This window comes from Haliotis cracherodii, unplaced genomic scaffold (genome assembly GCF_022045235.1).
Source record: "Haliotis cracherodii isolate W230 unplaced genomic scaffold, xgHalCrac1.p SCAF_18, whole genome shotgun sequence".
Classification (NCBI taxonomy): domain Eukaryota; kingdom Metazoa; phylum Mollusca; class Gastropoda; order Lepetellida; family Haliotidae; genus Haliotis; species Haliotis cracherodii.
The window spans coordinates 6,167,151-6,189,186 of NW_027266273.1; the positions used below are offsets into that span (position 1 = coordinate 6,167,151).

The window sequence follows — 22,036 nt, forward strand, 5'->3', positions numbered from 1 at the left end:
AGAACCAGTTCTTTTATTTTTTTTAAGCCTGAAGCTGACATGCTGTGATATGACTGAAGCATTGGTAAAACCCCAAGTTACTCACACTTTAGTATAGACTAAGGCGCTACTATGGCTGTTTTGGAATTACTTGTTTTATTTTTGTCATAAATCTTCCAATAGAGCTTTGTAATATGGCTTAATTTCTTGTAAGAAGGATTGTGCAAGATTTTAAGGATTTACAATAATGATAGTGTTACGATTGGGTCCACTCGTACAAGGGATTGTAGGGGCACATTAATTGCAGGTCTATGGAAACAAAGAATGGCGCTAACAATTCTTTGTGTGAGTTAGACCTTTAGTGCAGCCCATTTCGGCTACATTTGTCGTTCATCTATGTCGCACTAAGATCACTTAGTGGAACGGGTCATGTGATTTCTTAGTGCCATTGGAATGTTGACATTTTTCAGTGTGCTTTATGCTTGATGATTGGTGTGTATGGTTTGGAGATGTCTATATCCTTGCTATTATATATGAAAAATGGGGTTGATAGTATATTCATATTTCATTGATATAACGCCAAACCACTTGATAATTCCTTTCTATGTGATCAATGCATCCGGTGTCTCTGAATACTGTTATGAGACTGACAGTGGACTGTGTTCCTGACTCAGGAAGGGGGCAAGGATGGCCAAGTCATCTAAGGGGCTACAAGACAAGGTGCAACTCTTAGGCCCAGAACTTATTGTGGGTGAATCGAGGATTCTCCTTTACTCCTTCAGCTGCCACACCATGATGTGTAACAGAAATACCGTTCATAGCAGTGATAAACCTCACTCACTCACTCACTCACTCACTCACTCTCACCCACTCACTCAAGAATATGCACTGAGACCTCACTCACTCACTCACTCACTCACTCAAGAATATGTACTGAGACCTCACTCACTCACTCACTCACTCACTCACTCACTCACCCACTCACTCAAGAATATGCTCTGAGACCTCACTCACTCACTCACTCACTCACTCAAGAATATGCACTGAGACCTCACTCACTCACTCAAGAATATGCACTGAGACCTCACTCACTCACTCACTCACTCACTCACTCACTCACTCACACACTCACTCACTCACTCAAGAATATGCACTGAGACCAGTAAACAAAGACATGTCTTCAACATGTTGGGACTTCTTATGAAAGACATAACATTATGGAGCTGATATGGTTCCACGCCTTGTTTACACATGGTCCACACAAGTGAGCGGACAGAAATAACATCTATCAAAGATGAGATAGGATTGTAAAACAATGCACATTTATCAGCTTTGCATCCAACCTTTTGGGGCAGCTGATCACCAGCACACAACGTCAGCGATCTAACCCACTCTGCCACTGAGTCTTCTACCAAAAATATAAGTCCTACAACTGGTAGTCCAGATCATGTACTTTGTGTACCCCTGAGAAGGTAATTTGGCACGGCTCCCACGGCAGAAAGTTATGAATACACGATGCCGTTTCGAAAGTGGTCAAATGTAACAAATGTTATGTTATGGATAACCATTTTAGCAGAAAACAAATTCTATTACTTTTTGGGGTTGAATCCAATCCAACAAACAAGCATAAGTTTAATTCAGATATAATTGCTTTGTTGAAATGAGATGGTATCTTCCTTTAGATAAGACATTGTTTTCTGTGGACAACACAGATGCTTGTAGATATATAGTAATATAAAACAAAAGGTTAGTTATTAGAGTGTATAATTTCATAATGTCATCAATGTTTGAAATAAGGAAACGATTTGTGTTTACAAGCAATGGGGAATTACAGAAGGGGTCACATCCCACTGATGAGGACAGCTAATCCACCACTTCTCACTTCCTGTTGGGTGGAATAATCTTTTGTATTCACTTTGAAATTAGGAAATATCAAAGAAAGATTATTTTTTCTGATTTAATTAGATGCTATTCCATCAACATTCAGGACCAGGTGGTCAGTGATTTAAGTCCTAGATTTGAATGGATTATGACAAATTCAAAATATCCACATTCATCAGTTTCACCACAATGGTAATCATCCCTGACCGGCTGCACATTGGCTCTCCTCCTCCAACACTAGCGTGTCCTATACCATTCTGAAATAGGGGCGGTCAGGTAGCCTAGTGGTTAAAGCATTCGCTTGTCACGCTGAAGACCTGGGTTCGATTCCCGACATGGGTACAATGTGTGAAGCCTATTTCTGGTGTTCCCCGCCGTGATATTGCTGGAATATTGCTTAAAGCGGCGTAAAACCATACTCACTCACTCATTCTGAAATACCATTCAATGATGTAAAAAGCTAAACTCATTCTCTTCAGGATTAGTTTTCTGTCTTATAACAGTGCTTGCAATATACTGTCAGATAATAGACAGATTGAGGAAGTGTTTACCATATCCACTTTGTTGCAGCATATACATTGTCAATATTTATTTTTATCAAATTATTTATATTTGTTTTGATTGAGTCTGACAGTATATCTGTACATTAGATGTCAATAATGTGTGGTTGATATCACTGCTTATTCCAGGAAAATGGCAATTCAGTGTTGCTGTGTTTTCAAAATGGATGACCCGTTTTGGGCACACTGGAACTGTGAAATCTATACTATTGGTATGAAAGTTATATGACATGTTTAAAAGCTGACAACTAACACTTTTTTGGTTGTTTTTTTTATGATTGCAAGTTTTGGACTTAAGCCGTGATAATTGTTTGAACTTTTCAAGAGAAAATCTAAGTAAACTCAAGTCTGTGACCCAAGTAAAATTTGTTATCCCATGTTTTACCCCATGTTTTACCACATGTTTGTACCCTCATTATCAAAATCTCCTAAGAAAATAAGCCTGGGTCAAAGACAACAAGACTACAAACATTGCAAGTGAGGTTCCAGAAGACCTATAAATCATCCATTTCAATACTTTTTAGTCATACCTGTACAACTGTTATAGTTTAAAGCCAGGGCCTCATTCACAAAGCTATTTTAGCTCTAAGGTGATCATAACTCCCATACTTTAACATAGGCTTATGACAGTCGTAGCGCTAAGATCGCTTTGTGCTATGGGCCCAGAACATAAAGTGTTGAAATAAACGAGGTTTAGTTATCTCCCATTCATCTTGTAACTGTCATATTCTACCACTTTTGTTCCTTTTGTTAATTATGCAGATCCAGGGGACCTTAAAGGCTGTTTTTGTGCTTAGTTCTTTCTATCACACACACAACTTTACAACAAAGAATTGTGTATTAGTACATATCATTTATTGTGTATTCAGTGAAATATATGAAAAACTAGTACATGAGTGTAAAAATACATTGTTTTTACTTTTGTATGCAGTCACTGTCTTTTGTATGACATTTGAATTCATATGAATACTTTGTCAGCAGAGACGCTTTCATTGATGGTTTCTTTGGGGCAATGGGAGTTTGGAGAACCATAATGTACAGATTGCTGAGACTACAGCTCTAGCTACAGAATGTTGTTAATATATACAGATATATGTATGTAAGACTCCAAGCCATGGTAGGCTTGATTCAGGGGGACTCTGATCTACACTGTTGGCCAGAATCTGTTTTATTTGTGTATTTTAGTTTGTTTTAATAATGCTGCACTCAGCGATATTATAGCTATATGATGGCAGTCTGCACATTTTCAAGCATGTAATAGAAAATCCAGGGATTGACATCATTAGAATGAGCCTCTGCTATTGGGATATGATGACATCTAGTCAACCAAGTCACGAGCCTGGCCACATGTTTCATTTAGTCACCTCTTACAACAAGCAAAGGTTGTGGACCAGCTCTGACTTGGAGGCCTTACAGGTGCAGGAACTTGGTGGTCTGCTAGACTGAGATTGTCTGATGATGTCATGTTCAGTAGATGTAACACATGGACTATTGATTCCTGAGCGAATTACACCAAATACATGTAGCTAGACTGTGGCTTCCAACAAGTTGCTGAAGTCGCAGACTGTATCTGTGACAGTTTGTTTCTACCTTTGATGTTATTGCCAAACGCTTACTGAATAATGAAGAACTGTCCCTATTATACTATAGGTGCCCTGTAAGGGCTTTTGATAGTAAAATCTGAAGGAGGAGGAGCCACAAGAATACATCCGATTTGTGTGACGGTGATCAGGCCCAGAATAAAGATCACCATAGATTGGAGTCCTACATGTATTATCACAGTTACCTGCACTTTAAAACCCCTTGGCTTGCTACTGACATTGATTGTTTTGTTTATGATATGATTGTATGTTTATGTACAGTTTGATGCTTGGTTGTGAGACAAGGTTGTATATTTGGTGATTAAACTACATCATCAGTCAGAGACATGTTATTTGTAATCTGCTACAGCTGGAGAACTGATTCAATGGTGTGTCATGTACAAGAAGAAGTGATGCTATTTTCACAAATCAATTCATTCTGTTATCAGAAGGGGGCACGGGTGGCCCAGTCATCTAAGGTGCCGCAATTCGCTGTGCAGTGTTGCGTCCCTTGAGTATGCCAGAAACCTATGATTGTGGGTTCTAACCCCAGTTTGCCCCAATTATTTTTCTAGGTTTGTCAGCACCATACCTGTGCTCGTGGGTTTCACCGAAGTGGTAAACGTCTGAGACCTGCATCTCTTCAGACTTTCCTCCCACATTAAGCTGATGCCATGATATAACTGGAATACTGTTAAAAGCAGCGTTAAAACCCAACTCACTCACTTACTCTATTATCAGAAAATGTTAAAAGGTTTTAACATTCCTTATCGCTTGTGTATGGATTTATTTCAGTTGTGCTGGAAAAAGAGGGGGAAAATCACAGCAAACAATTATGAAACAATTTATGAAAGCCATACATTCTTTATTTCAGTAAAAAGATATCATGATATTACACTGGACATGAGACAGGCAATCTTAAAACAAACATGTAGAAGCATATTTGAGCTTGGATGAGAATTTGTGCTTATTTCAGAGACACCATTGTGGGGTTGGTGAACAAAAATATTCTGAGGAGGTGTAAAAAATGCAGTAAATCTGGTTAAATGGGGTATGTGTGTGTAAAATATCAAGATGTGACAGAAAACATGCAATGTATTTCTGCACATAATTTCTGTATATCAGGTTTCAAACTTATGCACATGGCCAGATGATACCAACTCACTATGCCTGCCATGGCCAAAAGATACCAACTCACTATGCCTGCCACAGCCAAAAGATACCAACTCACTATGCCTGCCATGGCCAAAAGATACCAACTCACTATGCCTGCAACGGCCAAAAGATACCAACTCACTATGCCTGCCACGGCCAAAAGATACTAACTCACTATGCCTGCCATGGCCAAAAGATACCAACTCACTATGCCTGCCATGGCCAAAAGATACCAACTCACTATGCCTGCCATGGCCAAAAGATACCAACTCACTATGCCTGCAACGGCCAAAAGATACAAACTCACTATGCCTGCCACGGCCAAAAGATACCAACTCACTATGCCTGCCATGGCCAAAAGATACCAACTCACTATGCCTGCCATGGCCAAAAGATACCAACTCACTATGCCTGCCATGGCCAAAAGATACCAACTGACTATGCCTCCCATGGCCAAAAGATACCAACTGACTATGCCTGCCATGGCCAAAAGATACCAACTCACTATGCCTGCCACGGCCAAAAGATACCAACTCACTATGCCTGCCATGGCCAAAAGATACCAACTCACTATGCCTGCCATGGCCAAAAGATACCAACTCACTATGCTTGCCATGGCCAGAAGATACCAACTCACTATGCCTGCCACGGCCAAAAGATACCAACTCACTATGCCTGCCATGGCCAAAAGATACCAACTCACTATGCAGGCAAAAAGATACCAACTCACTATGCTTGCCATGGCCAAAAGATACCAACTCACTATGCCTGCCATGGCCAAAAGATACCAACTGACTATGCCTGCCATGGCCAAAAGATACCAACTGACTATGCCTGCCATGGCCAAAAGATACCAACTGACTATGGCTGCCACGGCCAAAAGATACCAACTCACTATGCCTGCCATGGCCAAAAGATACCAACTCACTATGCTTGCCATGGCCAGAAGATACCAACTCACTATGCCTGCCACGGCCAAAAGATACCAACTCACTATGCCTGCCATGGCCAAAAGATACCAACTCACTATGCCTGCCATGGCCAAAAGATACAAACTCACTATGCCTGCCATGGCCAAAAGATACCAACTCACTATGCAGGCAAAAAGATACCAACTCACTATGCTTGCCATGGCCAAAAGATACCAACTGACTATGCCTGCCATGGCCAAAAGATACCAACTGACTATGCCTGCCATGGCCAAAAGATACCAACTCACTATGCCTGCCATGGCCAAAAGAGACCAACTGACTTAGCTTCCACGGCCAAAAGATACCAACTCACTATGCCTGCCATGGCCAAAAGATACCAACTCACTATGCTTGCCATGGCCAGAAGATACCAACTCACTATGCCTGCCACGGCCAAAAGATACCAACTCACTATGCCTGCCATGGCCAAAAGATACCAACTCACTATGCCTGCCATGGCCAAAAGATACAAACTCACTATGCCTGCCATGGCCAAAAGATACCAACTCACTATGCAGGCAAAAAGATACCAACTCACTATGCTTGCCATGGCCAAAAGATACCAACTCACTATGCCTGCCATGGCCAAAAGATACCAACTGACTATGCCTGCCATGGCCAAAAGATACCAACTCACTATGCCTGCCATGGCCAAAAGAGACCAACTGACTATGGCTTCCACGGCCAAAAGATACCAACTCACTATGCCTGCCATGGCCAAAAGATACCAACTCACTATGCTTGCCATGGACAAAAGATACCAACTCACTATGCCTGCCACGGCCAAAAGATACCAACTCACTATGCCTGCCATGGCCAAAAGATACCAACTCACTATGCCTGCCATGGCCAAAAGATACCAACTCACTATGCCTGCAACGGCCAAAAGATACAAACTCACTATGCCTGCCATGGCCAAAAGATACCAACTCACTATGCCTACCATGGCCAAAAGATACCAACTGACTATGACTGCCACGGCCAAAAGATACCAACTGACTATGCCTCCCACGGCCAAAAGATACCAACTGACTATGCCTGTCACGGCCAAAAGATACCAACTGACTATGCCTGCCACGGCCAAAAGATACCAACTCACTATGCCTGCCATGGCCAAAAGATACCAACTCACTATGCCTGCCATGGCCAAAAGATACCAACTGACTATGCCTGCAACGGCCAAAAGATACAAACTCACTATGCCTGCCATGGCCAAAAGATACCAACTCACTATGCCTGCCATGGCCAAAAGATACCAACTGACTATGACTGCCACGGCCAAAAGATACCAACTGACTATGCCTCCCACGGCCAAAAGATACCAACTGACTATGCCTGCCACGGCCAAAAGATACCAACTCACTATGCCTGCCACGGCCAAAAGATACCAACTCACTATGCCTGCCATGGCCAAAAGATACCAACTCAATATGGCAGACTGACAGAGACACAGACAATGCAAATTAAAAGCTAAATTAAACCTCCAGTTCATTTGAGCTAACAAAGTATTATTGCTAAGTTTGTCTCTTTGAAGGAATGCTGCTTTGCAAAGGTCAAGATTAGCCTTAAGTCGAGGTAAGCATCATGGCTTTGTGAAACAGCCATGTCATCAGAATAGCTTATGGGTTCTCTACAGACATCAAGGTAATATTAGCACATAGCTTACCAAGTCTTACAACATAACATAGCAGTGACCTAGGTCTTTGACAAGTCATTGTATCCTTCATTTCCAATACTTTGTACAGTTTGACTAAGGCCAAACATTATATATTTTTAGGTTTTGATATTTGCTAATAAAGCTTGGGTCAGCTGAATATAAATCATATAATTTTTTTGAATATTTTACTTTACATGGTTTATTGAGAAAATATATGTTTAGTGATGTATACTAACACTGTTTAGGAGCAGATTGATTATAGTTTTTATAATGTCATTTTTTCTGAGAAGGCTTTGTCCTCTATAGGTTTGCAGTCGTAGGAAAATGAATACAATTCATCACATCAATTATCATAGTTAATAGTAATAGTTATTTTAATTTTGTACGAGTTTTGTAGTTGTTGGTCTTCAGCTTTCAAATCCATAAAAGATGGAGCAGGCAAGAAAAAAGGCTTACGCTATTTTGTTTTCTGATTGTGAGTCAAATTTGTAAACCTAAAAACAAAATGTGTGGTCTAGTTAAGATTAAGGTCACATTCATTAAACTGTCATTTGGATCTTTCACATGCAATGGTTGTGATTTGAATATATATATATATATATATATATATATATGCACAAGAGTTAAGCGCCACCATATTCATAGTCTCTTGATTTCACGTGTGGGAATCAGAAATACGCAATATGATTATGTATGACTGAATTAGGCTTCCATAGCTTCATGAACCCAAATTTGTCCAGATACCACAAGGAAAGCGTGCTTTACGTGTTGCTGCAGTTCCCCTACCCTATAAATAGTGAATTTCAAGTTTCAGACACGTGGGTGCATTTTGCTCCTGTGTGAGATTCCCCTTCCAATAGCGGTTGAAAATTAGCCATGGTGAGGAGAAAGTTAACGAACGCTGAAAGATGGCAAGTGATAGGCATGAAAAATGCTGGCATGTCATGCAGAGCCATTGCAAGACAAATGGGTCGTCATCACAGTGTTATCACGCGTTTGATTGTCAAACATGGTCAAACCAATGATGTCAATAACAGGCATAGGTCTGGTAGGCCAAGACAGACCTCTAACAGAGAGGAGAGGATAGACCTCTTTTCAGGATAGTCAGACGAATTCCATTTGCCACTTCAACAGATTTAAGACTGCAGTGGATTACCCATCAGACTCTCGACGATGACCGTAAGGCGTCGCCTCAGAGCGGCTGGTTATAACGCCAGAAGACCAGTAAAACGTCCTCAACTGATTGAGAGGCACATACGGAATCGTCTGATATGGTGTCGTGTCCGTAGTCGATGGAACTTGGCCAACTGGAGAAGGATCCATTGGGGTGACGAGTGTCGAATGCTGCTACGAATTGTTGATGGTCGAATACGTGTTTGGAGGCAACGTAACACTCGTTTTGCACCAAGGAACATCCAGAAGACCTTAGCATGTGGCGGGGGGGTCTGTCATGATATGGGGTTGTGTTTCCTTCGGCTGCAAACTTCGGCTGGTGACAATTCGTGGAAACCTGAATGGCCAACAATACCAAGATGCCGTTCTTCGTCCAGTGGTAGTCCCTCATTTTGACAACCATCCTCTTCAGACAAGACCTGTTTACATGGACGACAATGCTACACCACATAGATTTCGGGCAGTTTGGGCTTATTTGCGTCAAGAAGCGTTTGCCACTCTTCCTTGGCCGGCCTGTAGTCCGGATCTTAATCCGATTGAGCATCTCTGGGATATTCTTGGCCGGAAAATCAGACATCGTGATTCCCCAGTTCAAAATCTCGCTGGACTTGAAGCCGCACTTCATGAAGAATGGATCCGTTTGCCTCAGAGAAGCATTCAACGACTTGTGTAGGGTTGAAGCTGTGGTCAATGTCCGTGGATCATACACACGTTACTGACGTTTCTGTCTTGCAATAGACCAATGGATCCCAGGGTGTCTATGTGACACCTGATATGGTCTGCTGATATCATGACAGTTACATGACAAAAAAAGTTTTCAATGTTTTCCAATCAATTTCTGATCTTCGGTAAAATTCCTTTCTGCTCATATTCTTTTGGAACACAATATAAACTTGCTTTGGGACAACTTTTGCATCACATGAGGTTTACATATACGGCTTATAACAATCGTACATCTCGTTATAATAGTAATCATTAAGTGCCAAAAGTAACAGCTCACAAATATGGTGTGTGGCGCTTAACTGTTGTGCATGTGTATATATACTACTCAACTTGTGGTAGGATTATTCTGAGTGCCCTGGTGGGGCCTGAATGTGATATTTGCAGCTTCCAGTTCAAATAAACATAATTACACATTTGCTATTGTCCTTAGTTTCCTAACAGTACGAGATACATCATATCCCTATCTAAACTTGAGTAGTGTATATCATTCACAACCACTGGGGATCAACATTTCAATCCAGGATTTAATAGTGCTAAAGCACTATATGTTTTCCAAAACAAGAAATGATGCCATATTAAATCCGAAGTACACATACATTGTTGTTAAGTTAGCTTGAAGCATGGCGATTTCCAAAATGGAAGTAGCTATAGTTTATGTCAAGTTGAAAAAACATACAAGTAAGGTAGAGCCTGGTGGTATTGTGTCCGGGAGAATTCAGGAAAAGGTGGTGTAATACGTCATCTTCCAGTTCTGTATCGTCCACACAGCAGCCAGTGAAACAAGCTATAGAATATAGTATACACGTGACGAGATTTCGTAATGTTTGCTTAAAATCAAAACTGCACATTTCTGGTTAGCCATATCATGAACCCTTGTCTAGTACACACAACAACATCAAAGTGGTCATCTGTTCTTCTGCTCCGCCCATTTATAAAGTCTTCAGGTAACCATAGCAATAACTCACTCACCAAGCTTGGGCAAGTTGTTGGCAAACACTCAGTACGCCACTCTGACTTTAAGCACCGAATCAGCACCCATCACGTCCAAGCAAACGTTCCGATGTAACTCACGTCTTGTTAACCGACATAGTTACAGGTAGTCATCGATCACTTATTTCTAGATCTGATAAATCTATAAATACCTTCTATTTTCTAAAAGAATTTCTGCCCATAAGTCCTTGGGCATTAGATTATAAACAAACAGTAATTGGGTGGTGTAAACTCGAATTTCCACTGACGTAATAAGGTCATGTGTTATTTTGGGTGTGTCAGCCTTTGGATGGTGTTCGATGACGTTCTCTAATGCCAGTGCACCTATCGCTGACCGTGGTGCGTTTGTCCAAAAGTCTTTGTAAGTCGTACTGTTTTGTGTTACAAAGATATTTCATCTTCATAGATTGCAATTAGAACCATGACCATATATCCCGAGAGAAGACCCACGTGTTGGCATAAAAACATTTTCCAGTTTCTATTCCGCTCAAAATATTTCATCAGTTCTGGTACCTGCAATTACAAAAACAATCCTGTCTAAATGTTGATTGGCGGACTTTGCATGTAAGAGAATTCCTGAATCACAAGGTCACTGCTCCCGTTGGGATTCCGGTCGCAACAGCAAATGCTGTTCGTAAGATGGTACTCGTTTTCCTTGGCTGATAGCGTGTCATCGGGCCCAGATGGCATGGATCGTTGCTTATAATATCAATCAGTGGAATGTCTGGCCCAGGCTTGATTATGTACAGGCCGGCGTCATAATGCTGAGGCCGAATTAAACATCCAACATCAACACTAACTCATTAAAACCAGTTCTTAGTTCTCGCTACCGCTAAACAAAGATCTGAGGACATCCCATCCCATTACGGGTCACGTCAGACCGACCTTGCGCGAACTTTGACCGACCAATGGAATGACCAATCAGAAGACAGCTTTCTCGTGCTTCACGGCACTAATTTCAAATTGGCGACAACGCTTCGAAACATATTTTGACAAACTTTCGATTTAAAATAATCTGAACAAAAGAACATTGTGGAATGGCTAATAGATAGTCCAGATTGTATGGATCAAGTCGTTAAACCCGTAACTATCGTTCGGAATACCCGGTGTTAAAGTTTTCGAGGTTGGAAATCGCATTCCGACTGTCACTTTCATGATCTGGTAAGCGACGCTCTGATTGGTTGGATGCAAGGTCGTACTGACGTGACCCCTAACGGGATGTCCTCAGATCTTTGTTTAGCGGTAGCGAGAACTGAGGTCTGATTTTAATTAGATTGACATCAACACTGACCATGATTTTGTGTGTTCAAAAACTGACGGGTTACAGTGTTTGATCTGGATGTTTGTGTGTCATGGCATTGCGAATGCGCTTCTCATTTTCAACGACTAGTTTTCCTGACCTAGTCCATACTATGACACACACACAACGTGATAAACACGTGAGTTAGAATTGGTCTTCAGCAACCTATTCTTGTAAGAGGGACTACCGGGCCGAGTTATCAGACTCATTGCCTTGGTTGATGCATGTCATCGTATCCCAAATTGCGTAGATCGATGCTCATGAAATCAGTGCCCTGATTGTCTGGTCCAGACTTGATTATTTACAGGCCGCCATCATACAGCTGGAATATTGCTGAGTGCGGCGTTAGGCACAAACAAACAAACGAAACGCGAGAAAATAGATGAACATACAGTATACTACGGTTATAACGAACTCAAAGGGACCACTAATTTTTAGTTCGTAATAACCATAGTTCGTTATGAGCATATATACAGCATATATGCAACAAATGGCCGGGACTAAGAAATAAGTACGTTATATCGGCCAGCTCGTTATAAACGTGTTCGTTATAAACGTAGTTTACTGTAGTACCCTTAAAGCTACACGTAGTAAGCACGACTCACCAGATTAGCCAGCGCCACATAAATAAACATGCCTGCCCCAATACTAAAGATGAGTTGTCGGACATTGTTGTGCTGCCCAGACACTATCCCTATGTACAATCCAATAAACGCTGTGAGGCCTGACACGAAGTTCAGAATCAGAGCCCGTTTGACTGACATCCCTGTTGATATCAACACTGCAAAGTCCCCTGTAAAAACAACACGAGAAAGGGTTTTTGTGAATTACCGTATTCGACGTAAAAAGCGTCCCATTCTAATAAGCGCCCACCGCGATATTTGCTGATATATTGGCCTGTGAACAATCCCAATTAGCACCCTTTCCGATTGATCAATGTAGACAAGACTTTTTTATTCGTGTATAATACGCACTAGTGTGATATATGCACCCTGAATTATGGGCAATTTAATTCTAGAAAATATATCTATCGTGTATAATACGCACAGAATCTTCTGTTATATCATTTCAGGCTGTCAGAATAAACCACAAAATTAACAATCTTTCAACTCTGTTTTTTATCTCACCAAATTATAATTCTAATAAGAGCCCCCTATTTCTAATTTTGAGAGCGTCCTGGGCGCTTATTACGTCGAATACGGTAATGATGGAAAACAGATTCTGTTTATTGTTGATGCATGCCCACGGCGAGAATTATGTCACGCTTGATTACTTGTACTTTATGACTGCGACAGTGAGGGGGGATATGTTAACGCCGGTTTTAGAAACATTCCAGCTATTCGGCATTCGGCAAACATGTACTTCGTGGGTTGTTGAACATTATCTTTGGCGTATCGAGCGAACGCATAACCCACCGGGCTACCCGACGCCCTAAACTGAAGGGAGTCCTGACATACTAGTTAGTGTTTGATGAAATCTGTTTGACGTTTATGTAATCAAAACTTATAGACATGAAACTGGATAGATAACAACTGCATCATGTTTCTAGGGATCTTTCAGGGCTTCTCCTTGTTCCGTCATCTTATCCATGAAGTTATATCGGTTGAAATGTTCCTATCGTCCTTGGATAAGCCAAATAAATGACTTGATAGATGTATCCTGACAACTTTTTATGTTATAAAGATACTCTGCTTTCGTGAATGACATTTGTGCCACGATAGATAGCAACATTTACCCCTTGTTCTCCTCTTCACTGATCACGTGTGCAGGGCATTATGAAGCTGTTCGCAGTCAAAAGTGACAACGTAAAAGAATTTGGAAATTAAGGAGCTTAAGGTCGTAAATGGCGGCACCTACCCAGCTCGTGTGGCAGCTCGTGACAGAACACCGCCAGCGACGTAGAAAGACCTGACGCCAAGCCATCGCTAAATGTTGCTCCTATCTCCAAACCGTCAGCGAAGTTGTGTATGGAGTCGCCCACTATAACCATCCACGCTAACGTCATGGGGGCTGGCGGAAGACAAGGTGATGTATAGTCATCTCTATTATGCATTTCTGAGTTGATTAGTGTTGAGGAAAGAAATGCTCTCAAATCGCACATTTCAGACCTTATTGGACAGAGCTCAGATCCTTGAGTAATCACATCAATCATATACTTTCATCGTGAGAAGCATCACTGCTCTGAAGAGACAGTTCAAAATCAGGCTCAAAATCAAAATGTAGCAATGTATATAAAATTTTGGAGAGCCTAAACATTGAGCCCCGTCTGGCTTATTCCTGTACAGTTAACTACGGTTATAACGAACTCAAAGGGACCACAAATTTTAGTTCGTTATAATCGTAGTTCGTTAAAAGCATATATACAGCATATATGCAACACATGGCCAGGACTAAAAAATAAGTTCGTTATATCGGTTAGTTCGTTATAAGCGTGTTCGTTATAAACGTAGTTTACTGTATTTTAACTTGAGCATTTATATATTGTCTGTAATCTTTTAATTTGGAAGAACAACGACTGATTCCACTGACCAATGATGTTGGCTTGCTTCTGGATAGTGATCTGGACCTCTTCTTCAGGATCCTCATTCTCTTCTGGGACACTCGGGAGGGAGTCTAAGGAGTCTATGGAAGAGGGAAGGGCCAACTCCATTGATGACTAGATGGAATGAAAATGTTTATGTTGAGCTTAATTGGTGAGTGATTTCTAATTTCACGTCGTGTCGGTATTAATGGTTCATACCAAAGGGTTGAAAGGGGTGTAGACGCGGAGTTCGAAGTAGGGAAGAGAAGTAGACCCGGGAAAACTCACCGACGGTGAAAAATACATCGTCCACGGTGCATCCCCTATCTGGGAAAATGGGCTTGGTACACGTTGGCTGAATCGGCTTTAGGTCTAGTGTTCATTGCCCGTGTAGGTCTTTTTCCGTTTTCTCAAGAATGAAATACGTACACAATGGCGAAGATAAAACTGTTGTCCTTGATAGTCATATGTATGTTTCCAGCACAATTCTATACCTGCCCCTCGCAGAAGGAGGGCACGGGTGGCCCAGTCGTCTAAGGCGCCACGATTCGCTGTGCAGAGTTGGGTCCCTTGGGCACGCCAGAAACCTATGATTGTGGGATCGAATCCCGGTTCGCCCCAATTTTGTTTCTAGGTTTGTCAGCACCATACCCGTGCTCGTGGGTTACACCGAAGTGGTATACGTCTAAGACCTGCATCACTTAGGGCTTTCTTCCCACATTAAGCTGACACGCCGTGATGTAACTGGAATAATGTTAAAAGCGGCGTTAAAACACAACTCACTCATTGAGCTGACAAGCCGCGTTGTAACTGGAATACTGTTAAAAGCGGCGTTAAACCAAACTCACTCACTCACTCACTCACGCACTCACTCCTGGCAGAAGAATGTGGTAACAGGCCAAGTGATAACCTACAAAACTAAGCATTATGATTCCGTTCATGTATCTTCCAGTACTATGTCCGGACTGTTCATGTACTGACCATTGATGATTGGTGCCGTACATGTTCTTTGAAATACTGCAAAACATTTTGAGTGTGATGCAATTTTAAGAACCTGGCCTCTCCACTTTCTGAGCAAAGATATTACAAAAGATATTTGCCCTGGTAGCGAAGAGAGTGAGGACGTCACTTGCTTCTGAGAAGAGGAATATGTGCCCTGGGTGCCCAGGCTTGGTAATCAGGGCGAGAAGAGGGAGAAGGTCGTGCTACTGACAAGTAGAATATATGACCCCTGTGTATCGAGGTTGGGCGAGAAGAGGGAGTGAGTTTGGTTTTACGCCGCTTTAGCAATATTCCAGCAATATCACGGCGGGGGACACCAGAAATGGGCTTCACACATTGTACCCATGTCGGGAATCGAACCCGGGTTTTCGGCGTGACGAGCGAACGCTTTAACCACTAGGCTACCCGATCGCCCCTGGGCGAGAAAGGAGAGGAAATCAGGGATACTGACAAGTGGACTATATGAGCCCTGTGCACCGAGGATGGACGAGGAGGAGGAAGTCCGGTATACTGACCAGGGTGGAGTTGCTGGAGGTCAAGTGGGCAGTACTGCCTGCCACAACACGGGTCAACGTTTTCTTCTTGGGAATCTGTGACTCGGGAATAGTTATCTGTAAGTAATATATATTTTTTAAATCATTGCCATAAGTTCCTCGGGTGTTAACATACTTAGTCATTCACATCCAAAACAATATGTATAGGTGTGTTTAGCATAAACTGTTTATGTTCAAGTAATACGTTAACAGTGCATCACGAATAAGCAATTTACGCAGTGTTAACATGCTGATAATACTCTACGCAAATAGTTCTTACTTAAACAAAACTCCCTTACCACGACACTTATGATAGTGGGTTCGAATCCCGGTTCGCCCCAATCATGTTTCTGGGTTTGTTAGCACCATACCCGTGCTTGTGGGTTTCAACAAAAAGATAAACGTCTAAGCCCTTCATCACTTCGGGTTTCCTCCCACAGTAAGCTGGGGGCGGTCGGGTAGCCTGGTGGTTAAAGCGTTCGCTCGTCACGCCGAAGACCCGGGTTCGATTCCCGACATGGGTACAATGTGTGAAGCCCATTTGTGGTGTCCCCCGCCGTGATAATGCTGGAATATTGCTAAAAGCGGCGTAAAACCAAACTCACTCACTCACAGTAAGCTGACACGTCGTGCTATAACTGGAAAGCAGCGTTACACTCACTCATAAATAAATAAAAAAGCAAATAGACATTTGGAAAGCTATGTGGGGTGTGTCGTTATAACCGTATATCATAACAGTAACAAATATGTCGGACTTACAACATAGGTAATCTGAGGTGACGGCTAAGACCTATAATAGGGCTCGTCTTCTAGCGGAATACCATTTTAGGATTTGGGGGATGTCGTATACAAATCCTAGGCTGGTTCATAGAGGGACAAACAAATTAAGTGCATAGTAGCATCTTTGTTTCATTTGTTTCACTCACACGTGACAGTGTGAGATAGTTAGGGCGCCCCCACAAATATTGTGACAACAACTATGAGGTATTAAAAATTAACTGGCTTCGATTAATGAGATAGACATACTCCGTAATTCTGATTGTCGACAGTTTTATCCAGTTTGTGAAAAAATCCATTACCTCAGACAGACAAAAAAACCTGTAGCTATGGGGTTTACCCTTGGCGTTTGGTGCAATATGACATCAGTATTGTGAATAGCTTCAAACACTAGCTTTGTAAATAATTTCAATCTTTTTACAGCAACCAATCAAATGCGAGCACAATCGTTAGTCCCCAGTGAGCATTTCTATTTCAAGGAACACTCTCCACTCGCTCCCCATCTTGGTCGTGCTTGTGGTACACGCTAATCACATACTCACCGTGTTCTCCGTGACGTGGTACACGCTAATCACATACTCACCGTGTTCTCCGTGACGTGGTGAACGCTCATCACATACTCACCGTGTTCTCCGTGTCGTGGTACACGCTAATCACATACTCACCGTGTTCTCCGTGACGTGGTCGTGCTTGTGGTACACACTAATCACATACTCACCGTGTTCTCCGTGACGTGGTGAACGCTCATCACATACTCACCGTGTTCTCCGTGACGTGGTGCACGCTAATCACATACTCACCGTGTTCTCCGTGACGTGGTACACGCTCATCACATACTCACCGTGTTCTCCGTGACGTGGTGAACGCTCATCACATTCTCACTGTGTTCTCCGTGACGTGGTACACGCTCATCACATACTCACCGTGTTCTCCGTGACATGGTCGTGCTTGTGGTACACGCTCATCACATACTCACCGTGTTCTCTGTGACGTGGTCGTGCTTGTGGTACACGCTCATCACATACTCACCGTGTTCTCCATGACGTGGTCGTGCTTGTGGTACACGCTCATCACATATTCACCGTGCTCTCCTTGACGTGGTCGTGTTTGTGGTACACGCCCATCACATACTCACCGTGTTCTCCGTGACATGGTCGTGCTTCTGGTACACGCCCATCACATACTCACCGTGTTCTCCGTGACGTGGTCGTGTTTGTGGTACACGCTCATCACATACTCACCGTGTTCTCCGTGATGTGATACACGCTCATCACATACTCACCGTGTTCTCCGTGACATGGTCGGGCTTGTGGTACATGCCAATCACATACTCACCGTGTTCTCCGTGACATGGTCGTGCTTGTGGTACACGCTCATCACATACTCACCGTGTTCTCTGTGACGTGGTCGTGCTTGTGGTACACGCTCATCACATACTCACCGTGTTCTCCGTGACGTGGTCATGCTTGTGGTACACGCTCATCACATACTCATCGTGTTCTCCATGACGTGGTCGTGCTTGTGGTACATGCCAATCACATAATCACCGTGTTCCCCGTGACATGGTCGTGCTTGTGGTACACGCTCATCACATACTCACCGTGTTCTCCGTGACATGGTCGTGCTTGTGGTACACGCGTATCACATACTCACCGTGTTCTCCATGACGTGGTCATGCTTGTGGTACACGCTCATCACATACTCATCGTGTTCTCCGTGACGTGGTCGTGCTTGTGGTACACGCTCATCACATACTCACCGTGTTCTCCGTGACGTGGTCGTGCTTGTGGTACACGCTCATCACATACTCACCGTGTTCTCCGTGACGTGGTCGTGCTTGTGGTACACGCTCATCACATACTCACCGTGTTCTCCGTGATGTGATACACGCTCATCATATACTCATCGTGTTCTCCGTGACGTGGTCGTGCTTTTGGTACACGCTCATCACATACTCACCTTGTTCTCCGTGACGTGGTCGTGCTTGTGGTATACGCTCATCACATACTCACCGTGTTCTCCGTGATGTGATACACGCTCATCATATACTCATCATGTTCTCCGTGACGTGGTCATGCTTTTGGTACACGCTCATCACATACTCACCTTGTTCTCCGTGACGTGGTCGTGCTTGTGGTACACGCTCATCACATACTCACCGTGTTCTCCATGACGTGGTCGTGCTTGTGGTACACGCCCATCACATACTCACCGTGTTCTCCGTGACGTGGTCGTGCTTGTGGTACACGCTCATCACATACTCACCGTGTTCTCCGTGACGTGGTCGTGCTTGTGGTACACGCTCATCACATACTCACCGTGTTCTCCGTGACTTGGTCGTGCTTGTGGTACACGCTCATCACATACTCATCGTGTTCTCCATGACTTGGTCGTGCTTGTGGTACACGCTCATCACATACTCACCGTGTTCTCCATGACGTGGTCGTGCTTGTGGTACACGCTCATCACATACTCACCGTGTTCTCCGTGACGTGGTCGTGCTTGTGGTACACGCCCATCAATTACTCACCGTGTTCTCCGTGACGTGGTCGTGCTTGTGGTACACGCTCATCACCATCTCCAGCAGGAAGAACAGGTAGATGGAGGCCAGCATCAACATCATCTTCACGCTATCCATCTCGATGTCAGAATTGCCAAGCAACATTATTTCGTTCGTGAAGTGACCATCGCCGTCAATGTCCGTTCCCTCCTCGCCAATGACCTGTACATATTTATCATGAACACATATAAAAAAATATTAATGGCTTATAGATCCAGTCCAGTGAACCAAATTTTAACAAATGTGGGTCAACAAAATATTCAACGGTCTTGTTTTCTTAGCGATATTTTATATATGAAAATAATGTCATTAAAAGAAACAACCCAACCATGTGGGGGTTTTTTTCACTTCGAATACATGTTTAAGAATTTCCTCTTTTTTTTCAATTTAATCTTAATGTTAGTTCTCGAAACATCCGTTCGTATATCATGTAAACCCCGGAAGGGGATCCCTATTCCTTTTCCTAGGCAACTAAATGGATCGGGTGGTCGAAGCCCGACAAAGTTGACATTATCGCTTATAACTGCGCCAAAAATTGATAAATATCCTTTACTGATGCACCAGTAGTATATACTCATTTTTCTTTTTACCTTCTGTTAAATCAATGGGTGAGTGAGTGAGTTGGGTTTAACGCCACTTTGAACAGTTTCAGTTATATCAATTCTTGTTAGCATAATTAGAGAGGAAAACGCGACATAAACCACTTTGGTGAAACCCAAGAACATGGATATGATGCCAACATAATTAGGGCGAATCTGGGATTCCAACCGACGATTGTAGACTTCTAGTACGCCTTAGGTGAGTGAGTGAGCGAGTTGGGTTTAACGCCGCTTTAAACAGTATTCCAGTTATATCGCGGCGTGTCAGCTTAATGTGGGAGGAAAGCCCGAAGTGATGCAGGTGTCAGACGTTTACCACTTCGGTGAAACCCACGAGCACGGGTATGGTGCTGACAAACCTAGAAACATAATCGGGGTGAACCGGGATTCGAACCCACAATCATAGGTTTCTGGCGTGCCCAAGGGACGCAACTCTGCACAGCGAATCGCGGCGCCTTAGACGACTGGGCCACCCGTGCCCCCCACGCCTTAGGACCACAACATTGCCTAGGAAATTGAGGATCCTTAGACGACTGGGCCACCGTGCCCCCCACGCCTTATGACCACAACATTGCCTAGGGAAATTGAGGGTCCTTAGACGACTGGGCCACCCGTGCCCCCCACGCCTTATGACCACAACATTGCCTAGGAAATTGAGGGTCCTTAGACGACCGGGCCACCCGTGCCCCCCACGCCTTATGACCACAACATTGCCTAGGAAATTGAGGGTCCTTAGACGACCGGGCCACCCGTGCCCCCCACGCCTTATGACCACAACATTGCCTAGGAAATTGAGGGTCCTTAGACGACCGGGCCACCCGTGCCCCCCACGCCTTATGACCACAACATTGCCTAGGAAATTGAGGGTCCTTAGACGACCGGGCCACCCGTGCCCCCCACGCCTTATGACCACAACATTGCCTAGGAAATTGAGGGTCCTTAGACGACCGGGCCACCCGTGCCCCCCACGCCTTATGACCACAACATTGCCTAGGAAATTGAGGGTCCTTAGACGACCGGGCCACCCGTGCCCCCCACGCCTTATGACCACAACATTGCCTAGGAAATTGAGGGTCCTTAGACGACCGGGCCACGCGTGTCCCTTGTTTCAATACTGTAATGTCATGCATAATACTTGTGTATATTGGTGACGACCACGTACTTTTCACAAATTTCCCTGATTACATTTCCTTTTTAAACAATAAAGGACGTCGCACTCATCCTCCCTACCCCAGGGACTAAATGTAGGACGGCGTCCCCACACAGGTTCCCGACAGCAAGGGCCAACATGGACGCCATGACGTAATTTCCGATTTTGCCCTTGGAAACCTTGACGAATGAGACCCCGACAAGAGAGCAAAGTGAGATGATGAACACCGCCAGGCTGCTGTAGCCATACACTGCAAGGCAAGACCAACAATGTTAGGAGTGAGGTTTTATAACAGTATAACAACGCACAATCTAGTCCTACTCCATATCGACCGTGCTGGAAATAATGGATGCAGACGATAAAATAATGATTTGTGGGCAAGCATTACAACTTTTTGTTTGTTGTTTAACGCCGCACTCAGCAGTATTCCAGCTGTATGACAGCGGTCTGTAAATAATCGAGCCTGTACCAGACAATCCAGTGATTGATATCATAAGCATCGATCCACGCAATTGGGATACGATGACATGCATCAACCAAATCAGCGAGCCTGACCACCCGTTCCCGTTAGTCGCCTAGACTAAGGAAAGGTGTTCTTTACGGCAAGCATGGGTTGGTGAAGACCTTTTACCCCGGATCTTCACGGGTTATTCCAACTAATAAAGAAAACATAATAGAGATCCTTGATCTTCGAAGTGGTATGAATAAGCAAATCAAGATGCGAGCGTTTGCAAGGGACGCTGCTGAGAAAAATCTGATTTTCTGAAATAGCTGTTATACAACACAGAGGTGCCTAGCGCGGAGTGGCTGAGCAGGATTTATCTTGCTTTTGGCATCATTCGAGCAACTGCACGAGACACCGATACTTAGCTTCAATCTAACTCAGGTGTTCCACGCGACGAGCAAACGCTTTAACCACTGCGCT

At 43.5% G+C, this 22,036-nt stretch overlaps 1 protein-coding gene across 1 annotated transcript in view; it reads right to left on the reverse strand.

Annotated features, from left to right (window-relative positions):
* Positions 1 to 8,421: 8,421 nt before the first annotated feature.
* LOC139465206 (zinc transporter ZIP6-like) overlaps positions 8,422 to 22,036 on the reverse strand; it is a 44,954-nt gene continuing 31,339 nt past the window's right edge. The window contains exons 9-15 of the mRNA XM_071246872.1: positions 21,192 to 21,361; positions 19,333 to 19,524; positions 16,008 to 16,103; positions 14,499 to 14,625; positions 13,827 to 13,979; positions 12,575 to 12,762; positions 8,422 to 11,182 (exon numbers count right to left, since the gene is read on the reverse strand). Of these exons, the coding sequence (XP_071102973.1) occupies positions 11,051 to 11,182; positions 12,575 to 12,762; positions 13,827 to 13,979; positions 14,499 to 14,625; positions 16,008 to 16,103; positions 19,333 to 19,524; positions 21,192 to 21,361 (1,058 nt within the window). The 3' untranslated portion in view covers positions 8,422 to 11,050. The remainder of the gene's footprint in view (positions 11,183 to 12,574; positions 12,763 to 13,826; positions 13,980 to 14,498; positions 14,626 to 16,007; positions 16,104 to 19,332; positions 19,525 to 21,191; positions 21,362 to 22,036) is intronic.